General features: G+C 38.7%; 1 protein-coding gene across 16 annotated transcripts in view; it reads left to right on the top strand.

Moving 5' to 3' along the window:
* ablim2 (actin binding LIM protein family, member 2) overlaps positions 1 to 23,781 on the top strand; it is a 94,543-nt gene that overhangs the window by 3,136 nt on the left and 67,626 nt on the right. For 6 of the 16 annotated variants that reach the window (XR_015128243.1, XR_015128241.1, XR_015128242.1 and 3 more), the window contains exon 1: positions 19,556 to 19,761. The exons of 1 other annotated variant lie outside the window; for it this stretch is intronic. Coding sequence is in view for 1 of the 15 variants with exons in the window: in XM_086285305.1 (XP_086141431.1) it covers positions 19,746 to 19,761 (16 nt within the window). In the remaining 14 variants the exon portion in view is untranslated. Of the gene's footprint in view, positions 1 to 19,555; positions 19,762 to 23,781 lie in introns of those variants that run through there. 9 more of the 16 variants (XR_015128248.1, XR_015128245.1, XR_015128249.1 and 6 more) reach the window with 3 other exon arrangements.

Genomic DNA, 23,781 nt, shown 5'->3' with positions numbered 1-23,781 from the left:
TTCACCAAGCAGTGAAACAGACAAACCTGATTCATTCTTTATCTGAAACCACACTGTCCTTCCAGAACCAGTGTGACCCAATGGGACTGTTCATAGATGAAGTTCCAGGCCTCAATTCAGGTAATGTTCTTAAGAAAAAATAAAGAACTAAGGAAAGAGAGATCCACAGTGCGGTTGTCTAGTAACTAGAGCAGGGCGATATGACCAAAAATATTTATCACGATTTACATTTGAAAATTTGCGATAACGATATAACTGACGATATAATTGAAACTAGACAAAATACTCTTTATTATAAATAAACTTTATTAGTGCAAAAAAAAACAAACAAAAAAAAACCCCATCAATGTATTTTCACTTAAGCAAGCAGCTTTTTTAAGTGCATTAAAGTTATATAAAAATTTAACAGTGCAAATGCAAATTCCTTGCTGACAGTTTAACCAAAAGGCATTTCCAGTGGAAACTGGCCGACATATCCTCAGCATAACCATGTATAATATCCACAAAACCTAAAAAGAGGTTATACACACACAATACGGTAATATTATGTTGAAGCACAGTACGTATCACTCCGCGAGGCTCCGCCTACGATAGCCGTAATGCTCCGACAATCCATCAAGCGGTGCGGCTTCATAGCTTAGCAAAGTCGTACTAAAACATTTGACAGATTTTCGAGCGCCGTGTACATAAAACCGTTTCGAGGTCAGTAAACACAACCAGAATTCATACATAAGGCACACGGGATTATAAGGGGCACTGTCGATTTTCAGAAAAATCAAAGGATTGATTTTAAGTGTGCCGTATTTTCCAAAAAACACGGTAATAACGACGGCCCGCTAGCATGCTCTACCAAAAATAGTGCTTTGTTGTGTATCTGACGGATGAAAGCCAAACCAGTCCCACACCACTGAAGTTGCAACATTTTTACAAACCAATCCTGGTTCATCCGTTTCATTCAACGATCCACTTTCGCTCTTCTCATTCTTCGTCGCCGCCATGTGCGTATGTAAACAAAGGCACTGCGCATGCGTATTTTACACATATTCTATCGCGATATTTCATTTTCTTATCGTTGCCCAGCATTACACCGGTATTAACGTGAACGGTATGATATGGCCCAGCCCTACTAGTAACACTTGAATTTGACACTATGAAGATTCTTGGGCTCGGGATATGACCAAGTTAAAATAAACCTCTTAGAGATGATGAATATACCCTGACAGAAAGTCTTTCGTTTTCAGATCAGTCTGCGTTCTTTCAGTTCCATAAAAATACAAGTAGATGCATGAAGGAGGTAGGTTCAGAGTTACAGTAGATTAGGTTATTTCCAGGCCTTGTAATCAAGGTATTTCCTAAGCTGGAACACATTGACAGCACTGATCCCCCTAACCACAGTGGAATCAGTGACAAAGAGGGATGGAACATCGGTGAATTTGCCTGTTAATTACAGCTCAGATTACGCCACAGGTCACATGAAGAGAGGTCTAATCAATACTGTTTCTTACAGTTTTCTCCTAATATGAACCTGCTGACCTCTTAATGATATCCTCAAGGCCAAATGTTCAGAACCTAAAACAAGTTTATGGAAATAGTCCTATCAAAACACATTATGGCTAGTGGAAATTGGTTCTAGGCTGAACTTTCACTGATTTTAGTGACCCTAACTATGACCACAGTCTACACAGGCTCAAAACCAAGTGTCTTTTCAGCACCACCCTTGACAAATTAGAAAACCAAATCGGGAAAGCCTTCTGGCACTTTAACTTTAGTTATAGCGGAATTTAGTGAGATCGTTCTGTATTTCATGAATTAACCTATTTTTTGTTTCAGAGTTAGATCCTTGTTAGTCTGATGTTTGTGCTACACTGGGCTGCGCTCTGTAAGCTAGGCTGCTAAGCTACATTTAGCCTACAGAGCTAGCTGCTTTTCCCTTTAAATAGCAGGATTTTTTCCAAGACTTGATAAACTAAAAATCTTTTAGAAAAATATTCAATTGTTTTTGTTTTAGTAAGAGTTTTTCTTTGGGTCTGTTTCCAATATATTTCCCCAACTATAAGTTAGGTTTAACAAAATTCAGCATTTCAGTTCAAGTTTAGTGGTTTTACAATAAAAAAAAAAAAAATTATTATAAATTTTAAACATTTAGAACCTACGAATAAACAAAGAGTATAACAAACAACACAATACATAATATCTAAATAATTTCATAATTGTAGAAGAAGAGCATTGTGGAAACGCTACCAGGAACCTTCGGATAAAGTTGGCTACAACAATGAAAAACAGTTCATCATTTATCCACATCTGCCTGCAGAATGTCCCTCATCCACAGTTCACATTGCTCCACTTCAGTCTTCTGCTCTTTGCAGCTCAGCTCTTCAGCTTCACCCATCTGATTTGGCTGCTCTGCTCCAGATTTGCTCTATTCTTTGCTCAGATTAGTTCTCCACACTCTGTGTGTCTGTAATCTGCTCTGTCATTCCAACTACAGTATACTAGCCGCTATGTTCATGGTAACACATGGGTAACAGGTGGCTGTCGGGTAATTACTAATAGTTAAGTGGCTAACATTAATGTGTGCACAGGCCAGGTTGTTGAAACCTGACCTATGAAACTCCTCCTAAAGTCATGCTTGGTGTACATGAACATTAACTACTTGAGCTGTTAATGAGTTGAGGAGCTGTGTGTCTGTCTGCAGCCCTGCTTGTAACAGAGGTTACCATTGTGTCTATGACCAAATTATGTGGGAGTGGCAACATGGATAACATTTTGTTTCAGTTTATTTACATGTTTTATTTTATTTTTTAATCTCCACAAACTCATGCAAACTGATGCTGTTGCACACCTAACGCTGTGCATCATTGCAGAATATTTCAAAATCTTCTTACCACTGAAAAATAACATTGGCACCAGCTAAGGCGCAGGAAACTTTGAGTACAAGCTAATGAGCAAACATTCATGTGTAATTATAATTTTTGGCATTAGTCACAGTTTTGCAGAAACGTTGCTTCCGCCTTCCTCTGTGCAGTTAAATAATGTGTCTCACAAGACAGGAGGTGCAGCATTGTTTTGTGCTTTCTGCCCTCTGAGGCATGTGCCTCCAGGGTGTGTGTGTGTGTGCAGTTTATTGTTTGTGTGTCGAGAATGGGGATATCGTTTTTTCTTTCAGTAAGTTTTTTCCTCTGCAAGTGGAGAAGAAGAAAGTGTTTTAATATGTGGAGATGATACACAAGCATGCATATGTGTTTATATAAATAGGAACAATTTGTTTCATCTGGGATATGAGTCAGTATAGGTCAGTAACTGATTTAGTTACTGTGATAGATCGCAATAATGATAATTAAATAATTATCATTGAATCTAATTTTTTTATAATCACCAAATTAGTATTGTTAAATGATCAGAAAGTTCACTTCCTCACAAAAACTGTTGCCATTGCAGAGAACAGTAAAGAGGGACCACTGAGCAGTATTTAGAACAGCTCATGGTGGATTGTAAATCATGATCAAAGCTGTAGTCCACAAACATGTCTCAGACCCTTTTCACATCTGTACGAAGATTACAGATGTTACTAACAACATAAGTAATGGCTCTGAGCTTTTCAAGTGATACTGAAGCAGCTTTATACAGTTATGTCACCTGTAACAAAATGTAACTGTAACAAATCTGCAATAGCCTTTTATGTGTTTTGGGAAAGATCGCTTGTGGTCATGCTCTTGCTGCTACAATGGTGACCCAGAAGTGCTGGATGAAAAAGCAGTTGACCCAGCAACTGTGTTGCTGATCTAGAGAGACACCATAGCTCTTCTTACTGGGATAAATACTGGCTGAACTCCTTGGTGCTAAACCCCTGACCTGGGGCTTCAGAGCAGTGATTAAACTTGCAGTGTGGTGTTAGCTTGTGGCATTTCTCTGCAGCCTGCTGTTTTACGTGGGCCTTTGATGAAGGCAGGAATGGCTGGTTGTTTATTCCGTGTGACTCTACAGACATTTAGTTCAGTGTTTCGGATCGAAGCGCAAATATTACATCTGTAAAAATTACTCTTGTACTTCAGTAGGAACAATTCCACAACTTTATTTAGTTTCAAGGTGAAAAGTGAAATAGAGTGAACACAGATAGATTTGGACCAAATGCAAACTTGATCAGATAGCTAGCCAAGTTAGCCCTGGCCTTTTTTATCTATTTATCTATTCATCCATCTTCTTCCGTTTATCCGGGGCCGGGTTGCAGGGGCAGCAGCCTAAGCAGGGAAGCCCAGATGTCTTTCTCCCCAGCCACCTCTTCCAGTTGTCCGGGTGGACACCAAGGCATTCCCAGGCCAACCAAGAGATATAATCTCTCCAGCGTGTCCTGGATCTGCTCCGGGGCCCAGAACACCTCATCCAGGAGTAGGGATGGGTATCGTTTAGGTTTTATCCGATACCGGTGCCAAATCGGTACTTTTGAAACGGTGCCGGTGCTCAAACGGTGCTCAAACCGGTGCTTAAAGAATGGAGAACACAAAATTGGTCCAAAAACCTCTCATGTTCAGCTGGTTTTTTGTAAAAAGATAAAAATGTTAGCCTTTTCTGCAGCTATGGGGCATATATGGTATCACTCTTGGCTGGAAGCAGTGCTTAAACAATGGAAAAAACACAAACTTTGTCCAAAACCTCTCATGTTTAACTGTTTTCCACTTTTTCTTTGGTCATTTTAGCCTTTTTGGCCAGGGTGAAGGGAGTATCTGCCATCAAACAAGAAGACAGCCGCATGTAGCTATGATGATGTTTGCTAGTTCACCTTACATTAATGTAATAACGTGGTTAGCCTACTCAACGTAAATTACACACGAACAACATTAAGCTACTCACACAGTGAAGAACGGCTGCTGCTGCCGTCATCATCCGTCATCATTTCTGCTACACTGGCAGGGCTACGGGCCAGGACTCTCCTCTTCGGGGGTTTTGGGGGATATTGCTAACTCCGGGTCAGATAACAGGCAACCCACGCACAGTAGATGCGCTCGGTGTGAGGTCTCGCAGCAAGCTATCAAATACGGCGCATTTCTGGGCTTTTAAAAAAACCGCTATGCGTCGCCAGGTGTTTCATCGGATTTGAGGTGTTACCTCCTTTGACAGTATCACAGTATCAGCTTAAAGCACTTGTTGCAGGCTGCTGAGTTTGCATATTTTGCTGTGAAGTACAGCCAGACTTTTGACCGCTTCGCCTTGGGCATTTTTAATCTGTAGCTCTGCTCTAAAAGAACGTACGTACCTGGGCCCGCCTACTATCCTCGGAAACGTAAAATGATTGGCTAGAAGTGTATCACAGCTCAGGAAAAAAAAGCACCGAAATAAAGCACCGAAATGTGCGCTGCTTTTCGGTCTGGTTACCCATCCCTACCCAGGAGTTGACCAGGAGGCATCCTTGTCAGATGCCCGAACCATCTCTGGCTCCTTTCAATGTGGAGGAGCAGTGGCTCTACTCTGAGCCCCTTCTAGTTGGCTCACTTCTCACCCTATCTCTAAGGGAGGGGATTTTTTACTTTGGATAAATACTTAAAATTGTTCTATGAAATGTATTATATTGTATTATATTAGATGCTGGAGTCTATTCCAGTTACCATAGGGCGAGAAGGAACACCATTGGCAGGTCACCAGTCTGATGGCAGACTAACACAGAGAGACAGACAACCATTCACACTCACAATCACACTTATAGGCAATTTAGAATCACTAATGAACCCAACCCCACTAATTGCATGTCTTTGGACTGTGTAAGGAAGCCCGAGTACCTGGAGAGAAAAGACAAATGAAAATATTAATCTCAGTTTATCTTGGAATCGAGAAACAAAACAACACTTGTGAAGTCTGTAGAAGAGAGCTGCTGTATACAACTGCAACCGTAAAGTGACTTTTTATTTGAAAGGAAACTAGCACCCTTGCAAAGATTTACAGTATCAGTAAAAGACTGACTTTTTCCCCCTTAGGAGGCCAGCATGACCTCTGCAGACAGCATGCCAAGCCACATAGTCAGGATTCTTCATTTTACTCTCATTTGTGACAAGATGCAAACTTTATTTTTGTTCAACTTTAAACTAACAAATTGTAAAAGTTAAAAAGTTGTAAATCGCAGATCTGCAGTGGATTTGATTAGATTTACCTCAGCAGTGGATAATCTTGTGGTGACAGTCACTGTGTCAGTTCTCCATTGTGGATGTATGGTCCTTGTATGATATCCATCCATCCATCCGTTTGCTTCCACTTATCCTTTTCAGGGTCGCAGGAGCTGGAACCTATCCCAGCTGTCATAGGGCAAGAGGCGGGGTACACCCTGGACAGGTCGCCAGTCTGTCGCAGGGCTAACACATGGAAACCATTCATGCTCACATTCACACCTATGGGCAAGCCGGAGTACCCGGAGGGAACCCACGCAAACACGGGGAGAACATGCAAACTCCACACAGAAAAACCCCGGCCTGATGATGAAATTGAACTCAGGACCTTCTTGCTATACAAGACATTTTTTTGAAATTCATTTAGCAAATCTACAGTCTAGAATCTTTTACTATTTTCTTTGGAAGTGGCAGAAAATGTAGGAAAACTCTCGACTGTCATCATTGGTGGGTTACTCCACATCTCTTCAATGGGTTAAAGGAAATCAATGAAAGCCTTTTTTTAGCAAACCATGTCGTGCTGACCCCAAACAGAGGAGCTTGCAAGTTTTACTATTATGAAACACTACTCTGCCAAGTGTGGGATGCTCCAAAAAAAATCCACAATTTGCAGACAATTAAGAGACAGGATGCATTTGTACTGTCTTCAGAATAAGTTGTGTTAACTTACTATCCCATTAGTGACTAAGTGAACTTGGTATTGTCCATACCACTGAATTATTTAGGGCACTATAGACAACTGTGACTTTCAATACTTTTAGTGCACTGTAGAAAATGTGTTTTCACATATGCACTGCGTATTCAGCACCCAGCGTTGTATGCAACCAAGCAAATATCCAATACAGTCACATTGCCAGAAGATTCCTGCTAATATTCTGATGCTTTTACAGCTAACAAATGCACATTGTGTGCTTCCTTGTGTGTGCTCTGTCCAGGCACATACTTGGGTGTGTTGCACTTGTGTGTATTAACCTAGATGCCAAAGTCCTGGATTGGATTACTGCTATGTCGGGAGAAAGACAAAGATCAATTCACTTTCACCTTTGTGTGTGTGTGTGGTGTTGTGCTATGCTGTGATTGATCATTGCTGGATTGCTGGCTGACAAATGTTGGTCACATTTCTGTGAATGGATATAAAATATACTTTAACAGGGTCTGCAGTATCTTTGTGCGCAAGCTGAAGAAAAACAAAATGTTTTTATTCCTGTCCCAACTGTTTCTTCAGCAGCATCAAAAAACTAACTCCACCCTCTCTCTTCCTGTTTTTATATCCTTGTTTCCCTTCTCCCTTCCTTTCCTTTACCCCCTCTCTTGTTTCTTTACTTCCTTTGCTCCTCTGCCCCTTCTTCTCCTTTAACCCTTTTGCCCTCTTTTGTCTGTTTGATGTCATTTCCTCATGTCTCCTCCATCCTCCTTTTACCACTTATCTCCTTCATGTCCTTCTTGACTTGTCTACTTCCTACCTTTTCAGTCTGTTTATTTCACATGTTCTATTTTCTCCCCCTTTCTTTTCTTTCCCTTTCTCTCTTCTTCCATTTCCTTTGTATCTCTCAGACTCCACCTTGACTGAACTAATTAACCAGACTCGCATTATGGGTCATGCTTTTCTGAAGAAGTTTCAAAGGAGGACCTTAAATGGGTTAGATTAGTGATTTTTTTGTCTGCTGGCAATTCTCTGCTGTAGACTGGAGGAAAAATACTGTGATGAAAGAGATTTTCTTCAAGTTGCACTTCTGTGGGGATCACTAATCCTGAACATCAGCATTAGGGTGCAGTGCTTTGTCTTTGTCTGAGCTCTACTGGGTGTGATCATGAGGACCACACTTGGATAGCAATGTACTCACTTAAGATCTAAATATTGCTATGCTAAATAACCCCACCCCTAATTGCATGGGGTTAGGGCTGCCACAAACGATCATTTTGATAGTCGACTAGTCACCGATTATTTTTGCGATTAGTCGACTAATCAGATCATCATCCATTGGACGTAAAACTACAGCTTATTGCACCAGCAGCATCTGCTCATATAACTATCATTAGCTTACAGCTTTAAGTGTTTAAGGTCTGTGCTAACTAAAAATAAAGACAAGATGATAGTTTATTAAATTTTAATGAAATTTGCAGATTGTTTCGGTGAAGTTTAATGAACTCCTTGCTATCTAAAATATAACAGGACACTGGAGTAAATTCTCCAGCATCTCACACTTCTGATAATCAGCTGTCTGCTTGACGTTTATTCAGCTGTGTAAAAACTATAACTTTAATCTCAGACAAACTGATTTACTCAGGAACAAATAAAATACTAAAAAAAAAAGCCAAACAATAACATTTTAAGTTATCTAAGTGACTCATATATATTTAACCTGAGTAGCGAAAGATGGCGGTGGGTTTGAAAACGATTTGCGGGGAGTCCGGTGTTCTCACGGCGCTAGTGAGCCTAGCCCCCGGCTCGCTAACGAGCTAGTGGGTAACAGATGTCTCCGAAAACGTCGGAGCGCTTTTGAAAATATGTGGTGTCCTGATAAACTGAGCAGATATTTGAGGTTTACACAGCTACATTCTCGCCTGAAAATATGTTAAACGTTTATTTTGTGACCCAGAAAGAATAATAAGAGTAACATTAAAACTAACTAGCTGCTGCCATTGTTGGAAACTGCGCTGGGCCGCGCTATGAATTCTGGGACACAGCTGCTTCTTCTTCTTCTTCGCGGTTTAACGGTAGCTGACATCCTTGTACATGCAATGCTGCCATCTTCTGTTTCAGTCCGTTATTACACTCTTAAATCCTGCCACTTATTCCTGCGTCTTTTGTGATCTTACAAAGCTTCAAATGACGCGTCGACTATTAAATCAGTCGTCGACGATTTTGATAGTCGACGTAATCGTGACTAGTCGACAAATCGTGGCAGCCCTACATGGGGTGGCCTTAAACTGGAGGATGTTTATGCTATTAATATGCATATATTTTAACAATAAAAAAATATACAAACACAAAGAGCCAAGGTAATAAAAATGTATGCCTTCTATTCAAAATTATTTATTTTAACCAACGATATGAATTAAAATAAAGCTTGAAAGGTACAGTGTGTAAAATCTCACAGTTAGATCTCGGTAGATTGCAGTCAACTGGTTTCTTTGTATTAGGGTGCAGTAAATAGTCCTCCTGACTATCTAACTGTCTAACTAATTATATTTTACTCCTGCACAGTTGGCGTGGAGCATCCGTAATTTCATTGTATATGTGCAAGGACAATAAAGGGCTATTGTTCTATTTTATTTCTTATTCTATTTGTTAGAAAAGAAGAAAAGGTGTAAGAAAATAGGTTTTTATGCCTCCCAATTAAAATGCATAATCCCAGCTATGGTGGCTGCTCTAGGACAAACGTGTTTTAGTCAGATCTAAGGAGCTTGGAAAGAAAAGCATCTGGACTTCTTTAAGTTGCGTCTTCAAACAACTGAAAGAAGACCGGACGCGTTTCTTTCCAAGCTCCTTAGACTACGATGACCTTGATGACTGAGAACAGACATAACGTGTTTTAGTCAGCCAAGAGTGATCAAAAACGTTAAATTTAGACTGTACTTCATAAGGCTCATGGCAAGCTGCTTTCCATTTCCTCACAACAGCTGTACCCAGGCAGTCTGTTTTTACAGTTGTTTGTATATATTGCACTTATAAATTATTACATATTACATATTGTTTACAATATATTTTAACATATTTGAATAATATCATTACTTAGTAAATAAATTAGTAATAAAAGACAGACATTTGTCAGTTAAAGATTTTGTGGTATTTGATATTTTTTACCCCAGAGTTACCTAAAAAAATCTGTCATACATTTAATTTAATGTAACATTTAATTTAAATGTAACTCATAAGGCGTGCTGCATATATAGTCGCCATTTACATAAAACACTATTAGCGTTAGCATCTTGTCATGTTGGTCCATCTTAGCCACTGTATTTAAGATGGTACGGCAACATGGCTGCTTCCACTAATACATACCTGCTGATATGTATTTCTAATTAATTAATTACATTTATGAGAATTCTTTCAGTTTGTTTGAAGATGTAATTATACACTAGTCAGTGTATATTCACAACATTCTTCTATTTGAGTGTTTTCTTCATTAAACTCTTTATTAAACTTAAACTTATACAGGCACAGAGTACTTACATACAGTAAATTAAACTGAGTGTTTATACATTTCTGAAATGCAGCCCAATAAATACAAGATGTTAAGTAAGATCATAATCAAGGTCTTTTATATATTTTAACCCTAATACAGAGTCTGGTTCAATCTCAATATCCAGAGAGAGGGTATTTTAATATATCTGCAATTTGACTTTGTATTTATAATGTGCACCTTTGTGCACATTTCACTTGTTACCTTTACACATTTTCACTGTCGTATTGCAATGGTAAATGCAAAGGTTGGACTTTGCTTGGTTAAGATCAGTCTTAGGGAATCATCTATATCTTGAATTGGTTCAGTTTCTCTTACTTTGTTATTTTGCTTTAAATTGGCCTCTTACCAACTACTTGGTTGGGTTTAGCTGCTCCTCACAACATTAACCCTCCATGTTGAAAAATAATTCATACCTGCTTCATTTCAAAGTGAAGTCAAGCATCCCTGTGTGATGAATTGAAAGTGTGACCCATTGCCACAATCAATCATGTCACAGCTCTGATCCCAAAGCATATCTTGTGTTTGTTCTATCATTTAAGAAAAGTCAAAAAGTATATGAAGACATTTAAGATTAAAAGCCTTAAACAAATAGTGTTGACTATCATTGTAACTTCATGCTAACAAAAAAGGAAAAGAAAAAAAGCAGTTAGAATGACCGCACTTAGTAAACGGAAAGAATATTTATTTTAAAAAGGAGAACCTTGATACAGCAAATTGATAAGTATAACATGGCTTTATTGCCCTTAAACAGGGTTTGCCTCCTCTATGTTAGTGCCAGTAGCAGCTCTTGTGTGGTTATTAAAGCAGGGAAGAAAAAGAGGTCAAGAAACATTTGCTGTAGTGAGCTGGTTTTAGATCCTCCTCTGGCCTTCATCTGTCCGGATATATAATCTGATGGGTGTTTCCACATGTTTAGATGCACTAAGACACACAAGTGTACACTACAAACAGCAGCTTTCCATCAGTGGAGGTTTCAGTTTATATTGTCTCCTGCACTGTTTATTACATTTCGGTTGCAGAACTAAATATCACGGATATACTGTTGACTCGGCGTGTCAGTTGAACACAAATCTATCTACAGGCTCACAAAGAGAGTGCTGAACAACCCTGCAACCCAGATTAGAGAAATTGTGACCTTGGAAATTAAGATGCTAAATGGTATCGCTAAATTTCTGCCCATTCATCCACTTTAACAGATACAGACTATAGGTCTCTAAATTCCAATATACAGATACACAAAATAATAAATATTGTGTTACCTTGTATGCTGTATCCAGGAAGGCTTGATTTAAAACTAAAATTCAATGGGAAATCTTAACAGGCACTAAACGCTAACTATGGATTATTACAGTCTGTGAAAACCCCTGATCCTGATTAGGGATTTTGGCTTGGGTTTGAAGCCCACAGATTTCTAACTATCTGCACTGGAATTTGGATTCATGAACTTTAAATGCCAGTTTTGTATTCACCAGGATTTTCAATTGGGTTTGCAGAGTATTTGTACATCGGCATGCACATTTTCAGTTTGTCGTACTAAAGTTTTTGTGTCTTACAAGACATTGAAATAAAAACTTTGCCCACTAGGGAGTGACACCATTTCTTTAGCTGGACTGGACAGAGGGAGGTCCATAGCAACATGTTAAAACTTAAACCTTCAATCGTTTATAAAATTTGAAAACTTATCATTTAAGTTTGTTCATCATGTGTCACGCTAAAACAACAACGCACTAGAGATGACCAAAAATATTTGTCACGATATACATTTGAAAATTTGCGATAACAATATAACTGACGATATAATTGACACTAGACAAAATACTTTACAACTCCACAACTTTATTAGTGCAAAAAACCCCATCAATGTATTTTCACTTAAACAAGCAGCTGTTTTTTTATGCGCATTAAAGTTATATAAAATTTAACAGTGCAAATGCAAATTCCTTGCTGACAGTTTAACCAGAAGGCATTTCCAGTGGAAATTGGCCGACATATCCTCAGCATAACCATGTATAATATCCACAAAACCTAAAAAGAGGTTATACACACACAATACGGTAATATTATGTTGAAGCACAGTACGTATCACTCAGCAAGGCTCCTGCCTACGGTACCCGTAATACTCCGACAATCCATCAAGGAGTGGGTTTGTAGCTTAGCAAAGTTGTACTGAAACATTTGACAGATTTTCGAGCGCCGTGTACATAAAATCGTTTCGAGGTCAGTAAACACAACCAGAATTCATACATAAGGCACACGGGATTATAAGGGGCACTGTCGATTTTCAGAAAAATCAAAGGATTGTGTTTAAGTAATAACGACGGCCCGCTAGCATGTGCTACCAAAAATAGTGCTTTGTTGTGTATCTGATGGATGAAAGCTAACCCAGTTCCACACCACTGAAGTTGCAGCATTTTTACAAACCAATTCTGGTTCATCCGTTTCATTCAACGATCCGCTTTCGCCCTTCTCATTCTGCGTCGCCGCCATGCTTTTTCCGCCATGTGCATATGAAAACAAAGGCCATGTGCATGCACGTTTTACACATATTCTATCGCGATACTTCATTTTCTTATCGTTGCCCAACATTATACCGGTATTACCGTGAACAGTATGATATGGCCCAGCCCTACAACGCACTCAGAACATTTTCAGCTGTTTTCCCCGACGTTTCCTGTTAAGCCCCTGTCTAGTGAAACTTGACACTTCCTCGAGATGTTACACATTAAAACAATTTAAAACAGCTGCAGAGCTTTGACTATTGCTGAAGTCAAGATCATCCTTGTAGTATGCCATATTTCTTGTGTTTGTTTGTTTTTTCTCCTTTCATCTTGTCCCCACAAACTGACCACACATTTGTCTTAATGTCTTGCATCTTGGAGGGAAGGACATGTTTTGGGTTTCTAAAGGGGAACTACTTTTTGCTTAGTGCGGTTTAACTCTTCTTTATAAATGGGAGATGGTGCATTGCAGAGGCACACACACACACGGGTGCTTACACACATATTTGCAGACAGAAAGAAGGAGGTTCTATGATCCCTCAATGGGCTTTCTTGTGGCATTATCCTTTATCTGCCCCTCCAGTACCCCCAGTTTTATAGTCATCTAAACCTTTGATGTGAAGCTCTTTATGATAGCACAGTTCACTTTAGTGCTGTGAGCTAGTCAGGTATTAACCTTTCCTATGAGAGTTACAGAACTGCAGCATAGAGTATTAAATACTTGTTCATATGTGATATAATTGGTTACAAATCTAGGAAAATGCAGAAAGTTAAAGTCAAGGTCAAGGTCTCAGTTCTTCCCATATCTTATCTGCGTACCTGCTGTCAAAGAGTGGCTCTTGTGTATTACTACATTTTAGTAACTTGTTTGTAGCAACTTTATATATTCACTGCTTCACTGAGTAAATGGGTTAAATGCAGAGATGAATTTCCCCACGGGGATCCAAAAAGTATACATTATTACATTATTACATTATTAATATTATTATATACACAGACTGTGAGTGGCATAAAAATGCATATATCCCAGTGAAGTCAACCAACTGAACTTTGAACCCTCGAAGTTTCATGGTGAGGTCCTAGGTCAATGTCTTTTTCACTCTTACCAAGCAATGGGGCTGTAGTGCACAAACAAGTTCAACCAGCGGTTTTAATACTAAACTACTCTATAGTACTTTTCCCCTCACACACACTGACACTGCTCCTTTGTCTATAGCAGCTGTATTGCTTTCAAACCTGTATTCTGTGTTTTACTGCTTGCCATTTTTCTAATATGGTTTTATCTTTCTTTGTAAAATTAGCGACTCTGCTTCCAGCAATCCTATCCATAATTGTGATTGATCATATTCATGTAAGCCTGCAGGGGAAACCCTCGGCTATTTTAGTGAAATGATAAAAAGCTTTGTGTGACTGCTTATCCTGATTGCTGATTGCAATCAGGATAGGGTAGGTAGGCGATAACAGATATCAGATACCCCAGGTTAGGGCTGGGCCATATCATACCGTTCACGTTAATACTGGTATAATGTTGGGCAACGATAAGAAAATGAAGTATCGCGATAAAATATGGGTAAACGCACATGCGTAGTGCCTTTGCTTTCATACGCACATGGCGGAAAAAGCATGGCGGCAATGGAGAATGAGAAGGGTGAAAGTGGATCGTTGAATGAAACAGATGAACCAGGATTGGTTTGTAAAAATGCTGCAACTTCAGTGGTGTGGAACTGGGTTGGCTTTCGTCCGTCAGATACACAACAAAGCACTATTTTTGGTAGCACATGCTAGCAGGCCGTCGTTATTACCGTGTTTTTTGGAAAATACGGCACACTTAAAATCAATCCTTTGATTTTTCTGAAAATCGACAGTGCCCCTATAATCCCGTGTGCCTTATGTATGACTTCTGGTTGTGTTTACTGACCTCGAAATGATTTTATGTTCACGGCGCTCGAAAATCTGTCAAATGTTTCAGTACGACTTTGCTAAGCTACAAACCCCACTCCTTGATGGATTGTCGGAGCATTACGACTACCGTAGGCAGGAGCCTCGCGGAGTGATACGTACTGTGCTTCAACATAATATTACCGTATTGTATTTAGGTTTTGTGGATATTATACGTGGTTATGCTGAGGATATGTCGGCCAATTTCCACTGGAAATGCCTTTGGTTAAACTGTCAACAAGGAATTTGCATTTGCACTGTTCATTTTTATATAACTTTAATGCACTTAAAAAACAGCTGCTTGTTTAAGTGAAAATACATTGATGGGGGGTTTTTTGCACTAATAAAGTTGTGGAGTTGTAAAGTATTTTGTCTAGTGTCAATTATATCGTCAGTTATATTGTTATCGCAAATTTTCAAATGTATATCGTGACAAATATTTTTGGTTATATCACCCTGCTCTACCCCGGGTATGATAAACTGGATTCAAAGGCCCCAAAAGAATGTCCAGCTTTATTGATCATACTCAGTGCGTTCTCATTAGCAGTCCTGAGGCAAGTAATTAGTCATTAAGAAGCCAAAGATAGACTTCAGTGCAGTTGGTTAGCAGAAAGAGTTGAGCTTAAGCAAATCCAAAGAAATGGATTTCTCTTGCTGTTATAACTTCTGTTATGTGAAGATTTTCATTGAACCCACTGCAGAATGTAAAAGTTTATGAAATGCATCTTTCATAGCTTGAAGGATTTGTGTACTTGCACAGGATGTTTTGGGCCAAATGCAGTCAGTGAGTTAGTTAGAACACCTGAAGCAAATAAATAAATAAATGAAGCAAATAAAAATGTTGAGATACTATATCTAAATAGTAATTCACCCAAAGTATCCTTATAGCCAATCCCGGCAATAACTCTCCACTTAGGAAAGAAGGGATAAAGAATTTCTCTGTACCTAAGATGTTTTATATAAATGTAAGTCTATGCAGATATCTGCCTTCTTGCCTTTCAGTGCTTTATTCTGCCAAAGCTACAAAAGACTCCACAAGCTGAGCTGTTTTTTCTTTCTTCTTTCTTCTTTATTTTGTTGCTTTGTTTGTTCTCTTGTTGGTGCAGTTGCTTTTTAAGGATTTATATCAGCACCACTTTAACAGTGAAGATTGCTGAATTTTTTTTTGTTTTTATTTTAACCTCCTAGGACCTGGCGCCCACATATGTGGACATCACGTTTTGGGTTATTTAGACCAAAATACTCAATTGTGCTCTACAGGGGCGCTTACGAGGACATTATACTGCTACTGTTCTATCGAAATTTTAAATAAATATCCTTATATGTGGCTCTCATTTTTCTTAGAAACAAAAATCAGGTAAAAAAAACCAAAACAAAACTGGTAATTCTTTGTTTTTACATTCACCGGGTCCCAATCAGCCCAAATATCAAAGAGAAATTAAAAATGCATGCCGTGGAAGAGCTCGGGTCTTAGGAGGTTAAAGTTAAACCCAGATTGCTGGTGTTCTCTGTTAGATGGGTAAAGATCAGAATGATTCTTTTTCTTTCAGTATCTTTTTTCTGCATAAAGTCCTATGACAAAACTGTGAAGTTGCATTTTTATTATCTTATCTGGAATTCTGATCCTTATACATGTCATTATGTGTGTGTATATTGTGTTGTGGCTGGTATTATTTTCGGCTCATTTGGATGCAGCACCACTTTCTGTCTTGGTCTCCCTTTGAATTTGTTGTAGATGCCACTTGGCAGAGGCAGTACTGGATAATTTGCAATGCAGATGTTGTGTATTTTCTCGCATAAACACAGACACACAGTGCCTGCTGCTGAGTCACATGGCACAGTCCACCATACACACTGTTGCCCTGAAGCTTTCTACCATTTACTGAGCTCCAGTGATGACCCATCACAGCTTCAAAAGTCAGGGAAAGAAAGAAGGCACCTTTAAAAGATATGTGAGAAACAATAAAGCCAATGTTAGAGAAGAAATGAGGCCACACTAAATGCTCAGTATTTCTGGCATATGCCTCTGCTCACTGACAGTCAGCTCAGTTGTTACGCAGTCCTCTGGTACATCTGGTCTTTTATTTTTGGTACTTTTTTTAATAACCTCCTCTATGGGCTCAAGCTGGTCCTGTTTGACAGGCATTCACCTGTCATGTCAAGGATTTGAATGCATGCTGTGCTTGTCCTAATTGTACCAGGGTTCAAGTGATATTCATTGTTTTTAAGCTAATGCTGAATACTCTTAAAAGGTTGATCAAGCAGGAGACCATGGGCTAGTTCTAACATGCTGGGTGATGTTAGCAAGATCTTGAGAATGTTCACCATGTGGCCATAACATGTTAGTGTGCTAACTTTGTTAATTAGCACTTCACATGATGCTCATGGGAATGCTGTCAGTTTTGCAAGTATTATGTCATCAACCAGAGGGGTTAGATCAGCGGTCCCCAACCCCCGGGCCTCGGACCGGTACCGGTCCGTGAGTCATTTGGTACCAGGCCGCGAGAGTTGAGGCTCAGGTGTGAAATGTGTGGTTTTCAGGGTTTTTATCGGTTTTCAGCGTTATTTTGTTATTGTTTTTATCGTTAATTTGGTTTTCCTGGGTCTTTTCACGTGTGTTATCAGTAAATCTTCTTTTTTCGGTACCGGTACTAGTTTTATTTTTTTGTATTTATCCGCGACACCTTAAAAGCCGGTCCCTGAAAATATTGTCGGGCATAAACCGGTCCGTGGCGCAAAAAAGGTTGGGGACCGTTGGGTTAGATAATGTCCTCAGGTCAGAAGAGTGACCGCAGCACCATAGAGTAAAACTCTACGGTGCTGTTGTAGCTGTAAAAGCAGAGGTAATAATGAGAGTTCTTCTGGTGAACTGAACTAACATTTTTATTTCATTTAATTTGTGCACTGTTCATGAATACAGTACCTTCATAGGCACAAATTGTACAATTTCATTGTTCCACTGTGACATCACCCATTGTGCTGTTGGACTCCTAATTTTGAAGCTTTAACATTAGTTTTTGGTGTTACCATGTTGGTTACTTGAAGCCAGTATTTAGGATAAAAGCGATAACTTTAAGTTATCAGCTAATGCCAGTTAGCTTGGTTAGCAGGTTGCAATCATAAACTCGGTCCAATGCCAAAAAAAGTCACACTGATTCATTATAGGAGAACCATTAATGTTGCTAACTGTCACAGCATTTCACTCAGAACATTTTATCCTGACTTTTCGATGTTGCAAATATGTAAAGTCTAGGAGATCGCCAGAGAAAACTCAAACCTTTAAAAATGCCTGTCACTATTGCAAATTAAGAACTCAGATGCAAGATGTTGAGATGTTTTGCCAAACATTCATTAAACTCTTAAGAAATGTTAACTTAAGAAAATGTATTATTAAATTTCAGTTTTATTTATGTAACACTAAATCACAACAGCAACTGTCTCAATGTGCTTTATATTGTAAGGTAAAAACCCTATAATAATACAAATAAAACAGAGAAAAACCCAACAATCATATGACCACCTATGAGCAGGCACTTTGGTTACAGTGGGAAGGAAAAACTCCCTTTCAACAGAACGAAATCTCCAACAGAACTACGCTCAGGGAGCGGCGTCCGCGACTAGTTGGGCGTGAGTGTAGTGCTTTAATGGAGTGATGCAGTAATATGAGGTTTTTAAGATAAGATAGGACCTGATTATTCAAAACCCTATATGTGTACACGTAGTGTACACGTCCTGATAAAAAACAACTCCAAGATTCCTCACAGTGTTACCGGAGGCCCAGGTAATTCCATCCAGAGTAAAAGTTATTATGATAATGGCAGAATATTCCTCTCAAATCGTCTGGTGGTTCAGTTGTATTATAAACGCCTGGCTTAGTACCTAATGAGTAATTACTTAACCACTGAGGAAGTGGCCATTGTTTTATGGAGGCCCAAAACATGGAGAGGATCCAAAATCCTTACCATTACCCTAAGGTGACCCTACACCTGCTGAATAAAGAATGACCTCATTGTTTCTTTACACTGTGCATACATTGTTCAGTTATATCACGCAACTATTTTGCTTTGGCAGTAAAGTATTGTTTATGGAGTCATGAAGCATCATTCAGAGAGTTAAGTCACGCTACACGTCGTCAGTCATTAAAAAGTGTTTATGCAAGTCAGGCAGGTAAAAGTTGCAGATCACCAACTAAATACATTTCATCTAAGTTGTCCTTAATTAGCAATATTGCTAGCTAAATGCTATGTTTACATTATTTATCCATTTATCTCTCTGTACAGTACATTAGATCTGTCCCTATGTGTCTGTCTATAAAGCAGGTTTGAATCGACAGCAATAAAACCTTATTTGGATATTGTTTAGATACCAGGTCAGATTAACTGGGGGAGTTAAAGACAGTTTCCAAATATAACTAACAACAACTAAGTAAGTGTTAGTTTAATCTGCAGGAGCAGTTATAGAAAATATTCTGAACCTTTGCATCACCAACCTAAAAATATGTGGGGAACAATATAATGATATAATAATAAATACTGTTTTGTTAAACGTCATCTTTTACCACCGAACAGACTGAAAACCAGTTAGCTTATCACTGAGCTGTGAGAAGTTATTTTGGTGTGTACTGGAAAGACTGGGACACACCCAGTGACAGATTACCATTCAGAGGTGTCATTCTCTTAAACCTCCACATCTATTTATAACAGATAGCTGCAATACCTCAGAGAGGTGAGAAAGAGAGGGAGAGAGAGAGAGAGAGTCATATGACCTACTGCTCATTCCACAGATAGTGACGGGCAGCACGCTCACTCTGTGCTTCCATCTGTAATTTCACCAGAGCTGCAGCGTGTTCAGAGGATGTGTTGCAACACTGTCAGTGTACTCTGAACAGATTTCTGGGATTTTGTCTGTAATTATTATCAGCAAAGGACGTAACAGTATATCGCATTTGGGCTGACAGCTGGAGGACAATGCCAGAGGAGAAAGGTAATAATGACCTTTAATATCCTTAAATGAGCCGTTTGTGATGCGTTCACCTGCCGGTACCAGAATTGATTGTATTTAATAATCACTTACCTTTTACAACCACTGGAATGCGGACTCATCACTCACATACTAAATACTATCGGGTTTTTTTTACTTTAATAACAGCAACTCAGACATTAGAACATAATTTTTAAGTTAGTTCTCGATACAGGGTGTTTGTGTAGGAATATATGTGCTTCTATTAAAATGAACTTTGAATACAACCAAGCCGCCCTCATGTTATGCAATCCTGGTCTGGAGCTTAGGGCACTTTCTCTTTGAATGTGAATGTGAACGACAACAAGCCTGTGGCAGCAAGCTGAATGCTTATACTGCAGGTTGATATGCAGCCTGCCTGCAACATCCCTGGCAACAACACTGTTGTTTTGGTCCATTTCCCGCATCTCAAGCTCTGGGACATTAGCCATTTGGGCTGCTTACAAAGGTCTGAGGGCAGGTTGCTAAGAAGAAATCCCTATAATAATTCCAATACGTATTTACAGTGTTTTTGGTATTATACCAAATTATAGAGTTGTCATCTTTTGTGTTGTTTTATGTTTTATTGTGTAAATCATCTACTAATATTCCCATGTCTCTATGATGACTTATAGTTTGCAGTGAGAGTTCAAAACAAGCTTATCTGCAAGTAGTATGATAAATTACACATGTTTATATTAATAGTAGATTTGAATATATAAAGTTTAAAATTTAGCAGTAAAGAAAAAGGAGCTAAAGAAGCTTCTTATTCATTGTTGAGTTCAATGAAAGAAAGTGAGCTTACATTGTGTGCCTTTTCTTGGTCATTTTAAATGTATAGCATGCATACATACATGCAAGTGACAGCTTCACTCTCATTCGTGTGCACCTCAGTTAGCTCAAAGCTGAGTCAATGCCCATTTTTGCAGCGTTAAAGGTTTTTTCACCAAAAAAGATGCCGCTAGTATCTCTTAAGAAAAGCTAGTACCTACAGGGTAAAAAGACATGTACACTTCCTCACCTGCCCATGGTGAGGAAGTGTACCATGACCTTAGCTATATCACATTTACAGTTTTATCTGCTGTTATCAAAAAACATAAACATTACACAGTCACTGGTTAAATGGATCTAAATCAAAAGAATGAGAATAGTGAGCCAAGTGGCTATTTCAGACGCAGGTAAAACAGAGCAATTCAGCTGATTTTACTACAACCTAATATATCAGACAAACTTGAAGATATCATTATGGATATTGAGATGGGAGCTCCAGGATTTTATATAAAATTGGTTAAATTCAAGTAATAAGTGCTGCATATTTATCTTTTAATAACAAGCATCGGAAACATGTCACATTTTGAGAAGTTTTATTTACAAAAAAACAAAAACAGAACTCGTTATAAGCGTGGCCAGCTCTGAAACAGCATCAAGATTTTGGCTCCCTGTAACTGGCTTGTTGAGTTTAAGCCAATTTAAACCTGATACTGTATGTTATTATGTAAGGTAATATGACATGACTAGAATATTTTGTTTGTTCGTGTTTTTGATTAATTTTGACTGACTTGTAGCTATACCTATCACATAAATGTCATGAAGTTAAAATATGATGCAAAAACATAAAATACTACTACAGTATCTCAGTACAACAAAGCTTAAGTACTGGAGTAAATATAGTTTTCATTACTGACCTCCACCCAATTGGCTGTAAAGAGAAGCCTTACTGCCATTCCTCATAAACACCCTGTAAATGTCTCCTGCTCTCCACTGCCTTCTTTTCCAAATTCAGCTAAAGCGTGTTGCTTTGTTAACACAGAGGCACTACTTTTTTGTATAGAGCTGCATTGCCATCACAATGTGACAAAGCTTGTTAAGTTTGATGGTGAGGGTACACACACACACACACACACACACACACACACACACATACACTTCCATTTCTACATTGATGCATATATGTAGAAGACATGTACACAAGAATGCACTACAGATATGAGAGGTAAACACTGAGTCAGTAGGAACAGACATACACTCCACTCTAGGCTGTGTCTCAGTCCCCACCAAGGACAGTGTATCCTGGATGTGTGATGTAATGGTTGGCTTGCTCTCAGCAGTCACAACGACGCCTGTCACTATTCCAGACTTGCCAGTAAACAAACCATCTGTGTGCTGGTCGCTTTACTAGCACTACTATGACATTTCATAATAAGAAATAAAACCAGAAATTACAAAGGTCAAATAAAGCTGGTGTTATTCTTTTCTGTTCTGTCACAATCTGCCCTGACCCTAGCGCCTCACATGTTAGTAACCAGTATGTGCAAATCACTCTAAACCTCACTGGTTCCTGTTGAAAATATAAATCTGTTAAATGTGTCAAAATGTGCATTTTTTAAAAAGGCTTACTACTTTTATATAACAAGTGGAAAATAGCACATTTATTGAAGACTGTTTTCAGCTGTGTATAAATATAAATGTAGTCAGCTAGTATGGTGTATGTGGGATGTGACTCACTCCAACAATGGAGCTCTATCACATGGGCCTTAGATAAACATAAGTGCAAAGTTTAAGTCATTGGTAAAAATATAAATCTGCATTTCTTATTAAAAGTCAGTGTTTTTTCTTTTATTCGGTCTGTTGATGCCAACTAAATACTGATCAGTAGTATTACTTGTAGCACTATTACTGTTTCCTAGTACTTAGGAAACAGTATTAGCATTCACTCTGTATGTTTTTTTTCTACTTGAAAAAAAAATTGCTTAAATCTACTTTTAGTTTGGATTTGGTCTCCACCAAGTCCCCGAGAAAAGATCTGATTCTTTAGCTAAAAATTAGTCTTCTATGTTTAAGTAAGTGTGCCATAAAAGCACAGACTAAAACAGTGATCAGTCTCACTTCACTTTAAACATACAGTTTGTGTGTCTCAGTGACCCTTGAAATTAAAGTTATAGCTCTCTCCTTTGAATGGTGGTCTAAAAGTAGCTTTTCAGATTCGATCCATAATGGCTGCTGAGTTGTCAGACTGTTTCTTGATTGGTTCTAGAAGGTTTTTGATTTTACTCATTGTTCTTTAAAAAAAAAATCCTGTCCTGTTTGGCACCTTCTGCAAGGGGGTGTTAATAAAACGATAGAGTCGGTGTACTTTATGTTCTTTCATTCTCAATAGACCCCGTCTGGTCAGTGTTATCAAAGAAATATTAAGTATTGGTTTTAAATTGTTGTTTCACTCAACACATGGTCAACTATGGCAATTAGTGCTTTTAAATTCCGTTACAATGAAATTGTATAGTAACAGGCGAATCATGTGTGATTGAGATCAGTGTGCACACTCAGTGACTATGTTTACATTCGTGCAGTTCAATGTAGAGTTGTCCTGTGGATTGTGATAACAGGTTTGAGCCCAACTACTGCTCCCCTCTCAAACACATCTTCAAGCTGTGACCATAATTTATCCTTCCTTTATCCCAAGTCTTTCATCCTGTCCAGAGTTTCCTTCCAGAGTTAACATATGAGTATACTGTGTACACCTATATGGTGATGTGCTGAGCAGTTTAGTGACTGCTGAAGTGATCAAAAAGCTCTCCAGTGGCTGGACCATTAGGATGGATGAGATTCTCGAGTTCCTCAAGGCTCTGGATGTTGACGCACTGTCTTGATTGCCTCTACAGAATTGAATGGGAATCGAAGACAGTGTCTCTGGATTAGAAGACCAGCAGGTTGTCTGCCAATCAAGGATCCCTTCTGTTATCAATAATGACATATTTTCTAAAATTTTCTAAAAATATAATAAAATACCATCAAAAAAGAGGCAGTAGATTATTCACTGACTCTGTGAGATATTCCTCTTTAAGAACTTTTTTATTCAACTTCAATAGCCTTCAGGTTCATACTGAAGACATGTGAGGGCAAGAAAACTGACCTCAGCTGTTTAAGGTCAAAGTCATGAAATGGGAGATGGAACCTTTGGACAAGCTGGAGGTACGCTATAAAGCTTACATATAGTTTACACACAGT

Source organism: Aulonocara sp. 'chitande type north' Nkhata Bay, linkage group LG3 (assembly GCF_057382095.1).
Source record: "Aulonocara sp. 'chitande type north' Nkhata Bay isolate Kocher_YH1m ecotype deep benthic linkage group LG3, A_spYH_male_GT1.1, whole genome shotgun sequence".
NCBI lineage: Eukaryota > Metazoa > Chordata > Actinopteri > Cichliformes > Cichlidae > Aulonocara > Aulonocara sp. 'chitande type north' Nkhata Bay.
This window is presented reverse-complemented; position numbering and strand designations above follow the sequence as displayed.